The 13,211-nt window shown below is 37.6% G+C and overlaps 1 protein-coding gene across 3 annotated transcripts in view; it reads right to left on the bottom strand.

Annotated features, from left to right (window-relative positions):
• antxr1d (ANTXR cell adhesion molecule 1d) overlaps positions 1-13,211 on the bottom strand; it is a 42,397-nt gene that overhangs the window by 26,201 nt on the left and 2,985 nt on the right. For 2 of the 3 annotated variants that reach the window (XM_087279522.1, XM_087279521.1), the window contains exons 2-10: positions 9,694-9,765; positions 9,551-9,622; positions 9,370-9,451; positions 9,270-9,300; positions 9,117-9,190; positions 8,929-8,997; positions 8,735-8,815; positions 6,817-6,877; positions 2,031-2,129 (exon numbers count right to left, since the gene is read on the bottom strand). In XM_087279522.1, the coding sequence (XP_087135648.1) occupies positions 2,031-2,129; positions 6,817-6,877; positions 8,735-8,815; positions 8,929-8,997; positions 9,117-9,190; positions 9,270-9,300; positions 9,370-9,451; positions 9,551-9,618 (565 nt within the window). In that variant the 5' untranslated portion in view covers positions 9,619-9,622; positions 9,694-9,765. Of the gene's footprint in view, positions 1-2,030; positions 2,130-6,816; positions 6,878-8,734; positions 8,816-8,928; positions 8,998-9,116; positions 9,191-9,269; positions 9,301-9,369; positions 9,452-9,550; positions 9,623-9,693; positions 9,766-12,345; positions 12,676-13,211 lie in introns of those variants that run through there. The other variant, XM_087279520.1, reaches the window with a different exon arrangement.

Here is a 13,211-nt window from a genome sequence, read left to right as displayed (position 1 = left end):
GCTCCCTCCTCTCAAAAAATTGTACTTATCCAGAGCGAGCAGAAGGGCTGCTAAAATCACCCTGGACTCCTCACACCCAGCACACTGCCTCTATAAACTTTTACCTTCTGGTCGACGCTACAGAGCACTGTGCACCAGAACAGCCTGACCCAGAAACTGTTTCTTCCCCAAGACAATTCATCTCATGAACACTTGATGATAATAATTATAAAACAAACAACACTACTTGCTATACACTATTTATACACATATACACTTAGGGCCTACTCACACTATGCCATCCGTACCGTGCCCAGGCCCGTTTCCCGGATCGTTTGAGAAGTGTGAGTGCGCTGAATCGGGCTCAAGCACGGTTAACTTGGCCGGCCCTGGCCCGGTTGGAAGAGGTGTGCCTGAGTGCGGTACACTTGGGCTTTGGCGCGGTACGCTTGTGTGTGAGCGCGAAACGCGCCAAAGCCCGAAACCGAAAGCGAGACGTGACTTTTAAGGGACTGTTTGATATGGATTTATTAATCATTCTTACTGTTCAGTGATCGCAAACTGCCCTAGTTTATTAAAGACGCAAACTCCTCCCAGCACGCCAGCTGCGCGCCTTCAGCAGACCTCCTCATTCCTGCAGCAAGAGAGCTTTGATTGTTTATGAGCGCCAAAAGTGGCGGATCTGTTCGGAGAAATATCTGACTGCGTGTCCCCGCATCCCTAAGGACTGTTTGGCGAAATATTTGACTGCATGTCACTGCATAACAAACGACTGAAACGATATAACTAGAGAAATCTCCACTGTGCTGCTGAGTGAGAGCCTATGGCAAGCCGTTTTAATATTTAAACCTTGTTCTGACTATCCATAAATATATTTAGAGAGATAATTATATTTTGACAAGTCATTATTATAATTCGACTTGTCAGAATGACAATTAGAGATATCTGCAATTACAATTGTACTAGTACGAAATCAGATTGGAGATATCTGCAAATATATTATGACTAGTCATATTCCTCCATTGACTTCCATTGAAAAATATTTGCAGATATCTCTGAGTTTTGACTCGTCAAAAATCCAATTCAAGATATCTACAACTGTAATTCGACTATAAGTAAATTAATTAGAGATATCTTCAAATATATTTGTAAATATCTCTAAATATTACGAATTAAAGACATCTCCAAATGTATGACTAGTAAAAACTCAGTTAGAGATATCTCTAATTACAATTGTGACTAGTCAAAACTCATTTAGAGATATCTGCAAATATTTTTTGCAGATATCGAGGCCCGATATGGTGTGAGCGCGGGCCGTCGGGGGAGACGGGAGGGGGGACAAGCGTGCTTTGGCCCGGTTCGAGGCAACTGTACCTAGTGTGAGTACGGCCTTATTAAACAATACACTTTACATGCCAATTTGCACATAACAGCTGTACATATAACGTTGTATTTAGTAATAAACCTGTAAATAAACTTGTCAGTTTATATATTTGCATTCACTACTTACTTCTATTTTTGAAAATTTATTTATTATCTGTTTTTTTGTCCTGTCTCTGTAATTCCAGCCTGATCTCATGAGGAAATGTAAGTATTTTACTTTTTTTTTCAATTTAGTGGCGAGTTCAGTTGTACGACAATGCACGATTTTAAAAAGGAGGCATGGCACCCAACCCCACCCCTAACCCCAACCATCATTGGGTGATGAGCAAATCGTACTTAATTATATGAATTAGATCGTACGAATTCATACAAATTAGCCACTAATTCAAAAAGTTCCAAATTGCTGTGAGATTGCGTTGGTAATTCTGTTGCACTGTAGAAGCTCTGTCAAGAAAACAAATTCCTCATATGTGTGAACATACCTGGCAAATAAGCTCTTTCTGATTGTGATTCTATAAATCACACATTTAAAAATCAATTTTTGAGTGGTCTCTTAATTTTTTCCATAGCTCTATGCTATTTTTCATACAGTAAAGCATCTATATACATCATTGCATGTTAACAGAAGAAATATAGTTTGTAATATGCAACTGTAATGTGCTACTTACTCACTGTAGATGTGTCATTGACTTTGAAGCTGCACAGAACCTGATTGATATTTCTGGCATGCAAAAATCCATTTCCCCGCACAACCACTTGGAAGGAATCTTAAAGAAATACAAACCAAAAATATATTGATGATAAACATTTAGCAAGTCCCACTGCTGCCTAGTGAAATTCTTGTGCACATTCCAGAAATAAATGCGTTCAAAAATGAGATTAAACGGTGTTTTATGTACTATTTATACCAAAATATTTTTTTAAAAGCATGAGAAAAATGCCCACACTAGGCTGTGGCTGTTTTCTTTTTTAGATCTTTGTCTCATGCAGCCAAATTATAAAGTGTGCTCAGCCCGAGGGCAGGTTTTCTTTCTTTTTTTCTCCACCCTTAACCTTTCAGGAACACTCAACTCAAATGGGCAAATGCATATGCTCCAGTGGTGCTAATAATAAAAGTGAAGAGGTTTACAAATCTCTTGGAGTCGTGTAGCTGGGGGTGCTGTGTTGGTGGCCGACAAAGCGGGCTGCCTGACCTTTGAGTGCCCTCGGGCAATGCTGTAGACCCTCTGACAGCTACTAAGCAGCATATGTTGGAGAGAAAAACACGCTCACTTAGAACCTGTCTCAGCGGGCGTCTGCGGATGCAGAGCGCACACCAGTGTGTGTTTGTACCGATTCTGCTGCTCATCTCTGAATAATGCTGCACCTTTAGAAAATGTGCTGCTCGTGAGCCTTTAACATTTAAGTGTGCAAAGTTCACTGGATAAAAAACATTCAGCGCAGTGTGCCATCAGGGATAGACAGTCGTGTGGAAAGGTCAAGAGAACAATACTGCTGTGAGAAATAATATTTTATGTAAGTCGGAGTTGACTTCTTCCATATCACAGCTTTTACAGCATTTAGAGCATCCTGAAGTTAGCAGGTTTTGTCTTTTGTGTCCAACACAAGCTACAAAGCCATAAAGAAAATGTGATTTGCTGCTAGTTTTACATGGGACAATACTTGATTTTCTCAGAGTCTGCATGCATTGGATACTGTTTACCATGGTGCACTAAGATTTATGACTAATTTTAAATCCCTTACTCATCGTTGTGTGTTGTATACAAGGGTAGGTTGGTCCGCTTTGTCCATTCGCAGGCTCAAGCACTGGCATATCCTTGTTTACAAATCTATATTAGGTTTACTCCTATCATATCTCCAGAATTATATTGATAAAAAAAACTGTCTTTAGCTACAATATGGCCTTTGGTCACAGGATATTTATTTACTGTCTGTTCCTAAAGTGCGTACTGGCGTTTAAATATGCAGCACCTTTTGCACGGAAAAATCTACAAAGAAAGTTGCAGTTTAAAGAACGGATTTCACTAAATGCTTTAAAAGAGTATAAATGATTTAGAAATTGAAACAGGCCTAAAGATGTTTTGAATAGTTTGTTTGTCAATGAGTGATTCTTGTTAATTGTTTTTTGTTTGTTGTCTGTTAGATCCATGTGACAAATTCTGCCTAATCTTGGCCAGGACACTCTTGCAAAAGAGATTTTTAATCTCAATGTGTCTTTCCTGGTAAAATAAAGGTTATAATATTAATAATAAATTTTGCTAAAATGATGACTACGTAATATTTTGTTTCTGGTTAATATTATCCAATACCCTATATGGCCTAGGCAACAGCAGAAAAGGCAACTTGTTTTATTAAAGGGATAGTTCACCCAAAATGACATTTACTCACCATTTACTCCAAAATGTTTCTCTATGTTTGTGTTTACATACATAGAAACTGTGTACATGTATAAAACTATACCTTGATACTTTAACTAAATAATGGACATGCATATGTAAGTTTAAAAAAATCTAAAAGAAAATAATGTAGGAAAGTAAATTGATATCAACTGTTGTTGATTGTATATGAACAGATCTAAACAAACTTCATTTTAATATCATGGTGACTCTAAAAGCTCTTAACCCCGTTTATCTTCATAAGAATGATGAACAACAAAAAGGCTGATCACAAATTCAAAGATCTCAAAGCGTCTCTTGTCTCATCGTGGATCAACCTAAACAAATTCCACTCCCATCCGATCCAATTAACCTGTCATTTCCTCTCTAATTATACTAATCCTGTCTGCCATGCAGAAGCCCCTCTCCACCCCACCTCTGCATCTAAATTTGCCCAGCTCTCTTGCTCATGCCTGTTTAATGTGACGTCCATACTGCTGAAATGGCTAATTTCATTTAATTTTGGAGGCCGGGCATCAACATCCATGTCCTTTTCCTCCCGCGTTACTGTCAGACGTGGTGTGTCGGGTTCTGACAGGACAGCGCAGGGGTAAAAAGGTCAACAACACTGGCTTGGCAGCGGGCAGCGCTGGCAGCGAGATGGTGGGCAGGGGCTGGTACGCTGTCGGCTCGCGCCCGTTTCTGCTGACGCTTCCCATCCACACCTGAGAGCTTGATGGCTGTGGATGTTTAGAGCCGAGGTGCCACGTCCGAGTACGGACACTTCAATCACTGCCCCAACTGGGGGATGGGGTGCAGAGGAAACACGAGGGTTAATCAAAGCAACCATTGCTGTCACGTTTGATGGCTGGGCCTCGTCTCAGAACAGCGAGTGATGGCCTGTTTGCAGGCTGCACGGGCTGGTCACTTCTCATCAGTCTGATCGCTGAGACTGTCAGCCACTGGAACAGTCTACACAGCACACTAAACCAAACCAAACTGCTAACCACAATCAAATTAGATGAAAAATGCCCCAGTCCCATGCTTCAAATGAATTCTGTGCTAAACTGTAATATTTAGAGGAGTTTGTTTTGATTTTAACAGGGCAATGACATTTCACATTTCATTAATTATCATATTTATTATCATGTAACATTTCCATTATGGATTATGTTCATTAGTCAACAAAGCAAAGTGGTTTGGGGTCATTAACATGTTTATTTAGGGTTAATGATATTATTTTGGGTCCAAATGATTCTTAGAGAGACGGTTTATTAGGCACATAAATTAATACATGTCACTTTGGAAAGGGTAATTGTGATTGGTTATCTGTTAAATCTGACTTTTTTGTTGCAAATGCTTTAAACGTTTTCTATCTCACACTTCAGACTTTTGTCTTTGCTTTTTTTGGCTAGTTTTTAACACATAATTGCAGATATAAACCCATAATTTGGACTTCTTCAGTTATAATGTTAACAGGGTTTCTGCATGTTTCACCGAGTCAAATTTAAGACTTTTTAAGACCCTTTTAAGAATGAAATTTTAGACTTTTAGCCTAGAAATTTTTAATTTTAGATCCAGGGTTAAACACTAAGGATTTTTTTTTAATGATCCTATTTTATCATGATGAATCATATAATTGTTTTTAGTTATTAGTCTTTCCCTGATTAGGGAATTTAAGGGGGAATTTGCTGTAAACATGTATATAAGATGTTATGAATTGCATCTCTTTGCAATAAACAACTTAAATATAAATAATAAGGTTTATTAAGATGTATTGTTGGTGATTGGATAGATGTCAACCGGATTGAGAAGCTTTACTTGGACAAAGCAAAATTAAGACCTGTTTAAAATGTTTTAAGATCACAACACAATATTTCAGTTAATTTAAGACTTTTTAAGGCCTAAAATATAGTTTATTAAGACCCAGAGGACAGCCTGATTAAGTTGTGAGGCAAGTGACCGATTTTCTTACAAATTTTACATTTATATGTATCACAATTTTGACTGACATAAGATTGTTTGTCAGAAAATTCAGAGAAAAGAAATTGTAAGAATTTAAAGAAGTAAAGATCTTTACATCCCATAATACTGAATTTTATTTAAAAAATCCAAAACGCATATTTAAGGTTTTTTTCCCCACACAATCTGCAGGAAAAGTGTGAGATTTTTCAAATTCTTTTTGACTCAACTCAAAATGAATCAGAATTGTGACATTCAGAGTCGCGGTTACCTTTTTTCACTCAAAATAATGGAAAAAGACTTCAATTAGGTTAAGTATATATAATATTACATTATATTCAATGAGGTAAATGTATATACATACATTTTTCAATGAACTACTTAAATCTAAATCTAATAACAGAGATAACTATATCAAATATATCTTGTTGCAAATGTAAGTGTATTGTTGTTTTAAAGCACCATGGTTTATCAGTGGTCACTTCATGCACTCTCTTTCTTCCACCATGTGTTTCAGGGTTTGATGTCCCACAACATGACAGAGAACTTATTGTTTCGAATGCTCAAGTGAAATTAGAGAGCAGTGTTTTTTGCCTGGCTGGTTCTTCCTGGCCTAGTTTGCCACATTGGATCTGCCATCTAGCTGAGGTGCTGGCGAATAACCGTGTAGCAGTTCTGCTCCGCCTTTACCAGCGAATTGCCCATTTGTTTAATTGGCTGCAGCTCGGCAGACAGGCCTGCCACATTGAGCACTGGTGTGTAGGCCAGAGAGGATAGATGTGGCTTGACATGACCTTATTAGCATGCACTTACTGCGCGAGAGTGCACTTACATCGCTGTCTCCTTGGTGACGTGAACAGGCGGATTAGCTCTGCCCAGACATGATCAATTTTCATTTTCTGGCAAGTGCAAGAGAGCGCAACTCACGAGCCACCATAACACTGCTCAGGGCTTTCATACGATTAGCAGAGATGAGCTTTTTTTGCATTACTGCTTGTACACTGTCACATTCTTTTAGAAACAGACGGGTTTAATTAAAAATGTAAGATCTGAATTACATTTTATTTTTAATGTATTGTAAAATCTGTTGTACAGTGAGTGCTGAGATGGCTCTTACCTCCAGCACACACACTGGACGGTTCGGCAGCTAAAATCTCAATGCAGGATTTTTTGATGATCTACAAAGAAGAGGAAAGTGTTTGAAACACAGAAAGACACCCTCAGATATTATTATTTATATTGTTATTATAAAATTAATATATTATTTATTTAATTAGCATTTTGGGTTTCAATTTGATGAATATAATCAATTATTTTCATTAAATAATTTTTGTTCTAAATATGCCAAGATTTTTGATTCATAAACTATTGTTATAATGGACGACACTTTAATGGTAAAAATGAGAAACAGAAAATAAAAACAAATTAAACAGGACTCATTCTAATGTCTGGTGGAGGAGCTATATTCAGCCACACTTTATTTTGATGGTCCGCTTGTTACACTGCATCTACATGCCAACTAATTCTCATTAGATTATAAGTAGACTGTTGGATTGGGGTTAGGTTTAGTGTAAATTGACTTGTACTTGTAAAGTTTCCTATAGACAGTTAAATGTCTGTTGAAGGAGCAGTATCAGCAGACATTAGGGAGACGGTCTACTTATACTCAATGTACTATCAAAATAAAGTGTTACCCTACATTCTATATAGCTTTTGTTATTTTGATACCTATGAACCCTTTTCATTTTTGACCAATATTACAATGTGATTAAATCTTGCACTGTAGCTTTATATCTTGCAACATTACTTTGTCTTTATCTGCCATTTTGTTCTACAGGCATCTAAGTAACATTGGTGAATAGCATAACACATCTTATTCGAGATGCCATTATTAGCATGTGTTCACACTTAGCTGATGATTGACAATAAAGCTTGTTTGGCATGTTGACCTGGAAGAGAGCTCTGCGCTTATAAGATCCTCAAGCACTGGGCTCCCTCCAGTTTGCAGAGTGAGAGGGGAGTTTGAGCTCAGGTAGATCTCCATGAGCTCCCCCCGGGTTAATTCTGGCTAATGACAGTTGTAGGATGGCTGAGGAGAGATGTACTCGCTAAGAGCTTAGCTATGATATCAATTTAGTAAGTTCAATTTAGTTAGATTGTGTGTTTTTTGGAGGAGAAAACCAAAGTACCAGGGGAAAACCCATGCGAGCATGGGGCGAATAAGCAAACTCTGCACAGAAATGTCAATTGGTTAGAAGGCACTTTAACCTGGGACATTCTTGCTGTGAGGCAACAGTGCTAACCACTGGGCCGCCGTGTCGCCCATCTGGATTCTTCAAGACAAAGATATAAGATAACTCTGCTTATTTATAGTGAGTTAGGAATCATCTGATTGGATAATCAATCGTAAGCTGATGTGAACCAGCTGAGAACAATCATAAGCATGTGATCCTCTTGAAATTAGTTTATAAATTTGTTGTTTATAATATGTTATGGAATCAATATGTAACATTTTAATTATGTTATGAATTTCCCATCACTATACTTAATCTACATTTTGTTTTCATTTTGAGTTATGCTCACATTCTGAATATATAACGTGTGCATATTGCAGACTTTTAGGTCTGCTTCTGTTTGAAATCAGTATGTAATTTTCCTGCACAAGTTGACAGGAGAGCGCCATGGCTGATACTGAAAGCTTGTCGGACATAAAGAAGCGGTATGAGGTTCAATTGTGCAGTGCAATCTATTTTCATATTTGAAACTTTAACAAAGCTGTTTGCACCATTTACTTGACCTTTTGTTTTACTGCATCAATCTAAATAAAAATATATATTTTATTTTTATTGTTTTTATTTTTCAATCTAAGCTGGAATCTAATAAGTTTAAACATTTAGCATGGCATCATGTCACATGCCAGCTATCATAAATTTGAGTGATTAAGTGATTCAATCCCTCATTTAATGTGCCTTTCAGTACCACATCTTTCATTTGGGTCCATCATCAAAGACAGAAAGAAGTACACAGAGACTTACAGAGTCTATCATTCCTTCAAGCGCCTGGAATCCTCCAATTACAGGGAAAACATGCTCTATGGTGTCTGCAATTGTGGCCAACTAAACACAAAATGTAATACAGATAGGTTTATTAAGACACCTCAAGTACAGAAATGTAAATAAAAATGGTTACTGTCACTAAAGCGGCTCATCAAGTAGTGATGCTGAGTTACCTGTGTCTCATTAAAGTCTTTTACACCCACACAGTAAACGATGGCTCCCATAGACCGAGCTCTCTGCGCCTGCACACAGACGGCCAGCAACACAGTCAGCTCTATTACTGAGCAAATGCCACTGTCAATTACACATCTTCCAGAAAACATGCCACATCCGTTGCGACATCGCTGGCTTGTGTACTTGCCTCTTGCTGTGCTGTGACAAACTGATGGTCGTTTAACTCCCCGTCCGTCAGTGCTATGATCACACTGGCTGCTCCTGTGAAGCAAACATCATCTCATTGAGGCTTGATCTTCCCAGATTAAAAAGTGGAAGTGTGAATGCAGCGCAAGCTTACCATAATTCCCATGATATATCTGCACATTGGCCTGGAATTTGAAAAACATTAATGAAGCAATTGTTGATTCATTTTAACAGATTCAATAACAGCACATTACCTCTTCCAATCCAAGATTCATGTATGTATCACCTCCTGGTATTTCTCTCTTTAGCGTATTTAAGCCTCTGGTAATATCATCTCTGAATTACAGATGATAAAGAGGAGTGTTTGAGGAGGAAACATTAGTGTTTGTGTACAAAATTGTTGTTTTGGAAAATTCCACAAGTGGACACTGATACCTGTTCTCTGTGAGTCTCATAATTGTAGTTCCCCGGGTTGAGAAGACAATGAAAGACATCCGTAACATAGGACTGTAAAAGCAAATCACATATTATTCATTAAAGGTATTACTTACCACTCAAGTATTCATAAGTGACTTTACCTTGTGAATTTTTCAGCAAGATGCTCCACAAAGGAGTAAATTTCAATCCAGTGGTTTTGGATACTTCCTGATCTATAATACAAATGAAAGAAAAGATCCTTCAACGAGTAATACCCCTTCTGTGGATTACAATGGTGCCTAAAATGCAATCACATAACAATTACCATCTTTTCTTACACTATCTGAGAGTAGCAGGTCCTTGAGTACTCTATAAAATGCGCACATGCCACTAATTAATTACAGGCCCCAAAGCGCTCCCAACAAGAGCTAATTGCCTTTGTGCCAGATGAATCTGCCTCCTGCTAGCGAAGAGCAACACCCCTTTCTCCTTGAGCCAGCCATTTGAATGGGAACAGATGGCAATGGGTGAGTGTAACAGGTTGGGATCTAAAGCAAGAGCTTGCATCTACATCAGCATCCAAAAAGGTTCACAGATCCATCTCTGACAGGGGGTCAGGAAACATAAAACTGGCCATGTGGATCTAGCAACAGTACCAGCAGTAATCAATGCTAATGTGATGTCAAAAGCTAAACACATCTGGAACGCCATATACCCATGGCTCTAAAACAAACAACTGGGCCACTCCTAAAATGTATGATTGGCTTTGCGTGGGATTATAAAATATGAAACCAATTGGCATTTATTTTAAGGGAGTGTCCCACTAGCTATGAAAGTGTGGTTTTTAATTGTCTATATCACCTATTTTTGTAATGGACCCACACTCAATCACCTTGTGAAACTGTTTTGAAATTGTATGTACTATGAAGATTGAAATTCTATTTTACTTTTTCTATTTTCCAAAACACTGTTTTATCATATTTTCTCATTTTACTCTGGGACTTCCCTATTCTGGTGATCACCCATCCCCAATACTGTTAAAAGCCACAGAAATAAGTCATTAAAGAAAATAAACAGTGTTTGGGTTCATAATCCCTGAATAATGACACTCTGCTGCTTTGCTTTAATACGGTTTTCCTCTGAATATGGTCAATCTTCAACAAACCACTGGCTCAGAATATTTTTAGCCTGGATTGTGATTTAAAAGGAGTCCGAAATTAAAAGGAACACATAGTGACATAAAACTAATTCTCGTTTCATTGCTAATCACAAGTATTTTCCCTCTGAAAAGCACTGCAGCTGTTTTTCTTTCCAAAACCACTCTGAACTGATGGCCTGATATTTACAATTAGTGTAGGGTCACTGAGTGGCATTTAAGGCCTTGAAAATCCAGCCAAAACCATTCAGCTGATTAAAAGTGTGGAAGTGTGGCAAAAGCTTGATGATGCATGCAATCCCTTAGGTCACTAAAGGCATTCAAAAAACTTTACAAACAGAAGAGAGAACTGTGAAGTGTTACTAACTCGCATTTGCACTCCAAACATAGCAACAAAGTGTGATAACTGGAGGATTTAAGGTTATATCATTGAAATAAACTTTGTGGAGTTAATTTAGTTTATGCGTTACATTTGTCACGGTATTTACACTGTATTTTTATCTTTGTTCATTTTAGTCAATAAACATACAACTATTAATTATTAGTTACATTAAATAACATTTACTAATACATTATTAAAATCAAGGAGTATTTTGTGTTAAAATGTAGGTTAATAAATGTTTTAACCTTTTTTTCATATTAACTAACTAATATAAGCAAATGAAAAGTTCTTGTAAATTGTTACCAACTTTGCTATTTTCACTATCAACTCAACTTGAACTTTCTATTTATTTAACAAAGAGAAAGTTAGTATCTAAGCTTTACAGACATTGTTGCTCTAGCTTTTACATCAGATTTGACTAAAATCTGATGGCCACAAAAACTATTCAGTTCAAAATCAGTTTCCAGCATGCCACAGCATGTTTAAGCTTGTTGGGTATTCCGTGTCAAGGTACTAAGGAACGAGTATGCCACTTACTTTTCAATTATTTACACTCTAAGTGATCATTACACACTTAAATAAGAACTATTTACTATCTACAAACCAAGCCAAAACAACTGACTGCAGATTTATGATGCAATATGCATTTTATCTAAAGACAAATGTTACTGGGCATTTGCATCACCTTATAGTAGCCTACATGTTCTTGTTCGATGAGGTCTTCTCCTTTTGTGCTTGAGACCCCCACTTGATAATGATGCCCAAATGCAGATGTGAACTGCACCAGGTGAGAGAAAAACCATGCTTGTTAAAGCATGCCCCCTAGGCAAGGGAACCGGTCTTATTGTCTGCTGTGTCTAAATCCATTTATCAGCCTTAGCAGGATAAAAATTGAGGAATTCACCATTAGGAAAACTGAGCAGCACTGCATGTTAATTCTGTAGGGACAATATTGGCTTTTGTTTCGAATTTTGTATTTCATGTCAGTTCTCTGTCTGTGTTCTACTCTCCTCCATGCATCCTGTCTTGCTTCCCTTGGGAAATCTAAATTTCCCGAAATATCTAGTCAGTCCTTTCTTGCAAGAATATAGGCTAGAAATGATTAAGAATTAAAGTAAATAATTAACATATTTGAATATGAAAGCTTGAGGATTAATCTAATTCTACCTAACGAATGGCTGTCGTTAAAAAAGCGATTCAAGCGCGTCTGAGGGCGTCAAAGGCGCGTCGCGCGATGAGAGGGGAATAAAATGATGCCACACGAGGGCCACTTACTTGTCGAGGACAAAATACAAGTCGAAAGCACCTTGACAGGACATCTTCCCCTCCTCAAATCTTGGCTCAACGTTTCCAGTTTGAAGACTGGCCGTAAAAATCAGTAAAATGCACACAAGACTCACGTGAATCAGTGAACGTGCCATTTCATCAGTTTATTCTCTCCAAAAGCACTAGAATAAAATTGCATTTCATATTACTCCAGCACAAAAAGAAAACAACACTTTTCCATGAAATTTACTCCTCAAACAAGATTTTTAAATGTCCTGTCACAGTGTTATATCCCGCAGTCATCCGAGTGCGCTTCCAAAACACAGAAAGCTCCTCCTCAAGGAGAAATGTTTGGAGGAGCGACCACAGACCGGACGGCAAACAGCCTGCCAACAGCTACTGAAACTTACTCTTTCCGGGAGACAGACAATTCTGATTGAATTCTGACAAAAAAATAAGCTGTATTTGATGCTACTTTACACCTACAGCGTTTAGTGAAATGTAGTTTATTTTTTTTTAGAAATAAAGTAATCAATAGCTATTTTAAATTAAATACTCTGTATTAATTTATTATAAAGAAATCTTTGGAATTCATAGGGTATAAATCTTTCTTCGTCTTCTTTTTATTTCTATTTTTAAATGACTAAAAAACAGAAAAAACTTTCCATAACTGGACAGTCATCACAAAATATGACAGATGGGTTTTGAATTGAAAGGATCTTAAATATGCACACTGGGCGTACAGTCTTTTGTGATGCTCATTACAATCTAACGGTCTCTGACTTCTGTCATTGATTACCCTCGCTTGTAATTAACACGCCTTTAAAGCTGGTGAAGCACCAATCAAAATGCCACCTGGGGGGGTTTGGGGATAA

This window comes from Danio rerio, chromosome 13 (assembly GCF_052040795.2).
Source record: "Danio rerio strain M-AB ecotype USA chromosome 13, GRCz13ab, whole genome shotgun sequence".
Classification (NCBI taxonomy): domain Eukaryota; kingdom Metazoa; phylum Chordata; class Actinopteri; order Cypriniformes; family Danionidae; genus Danio; species Danio rerio.
This window is presented reverse-complemented; position numbering and strand designations above follow the sequence as displayed.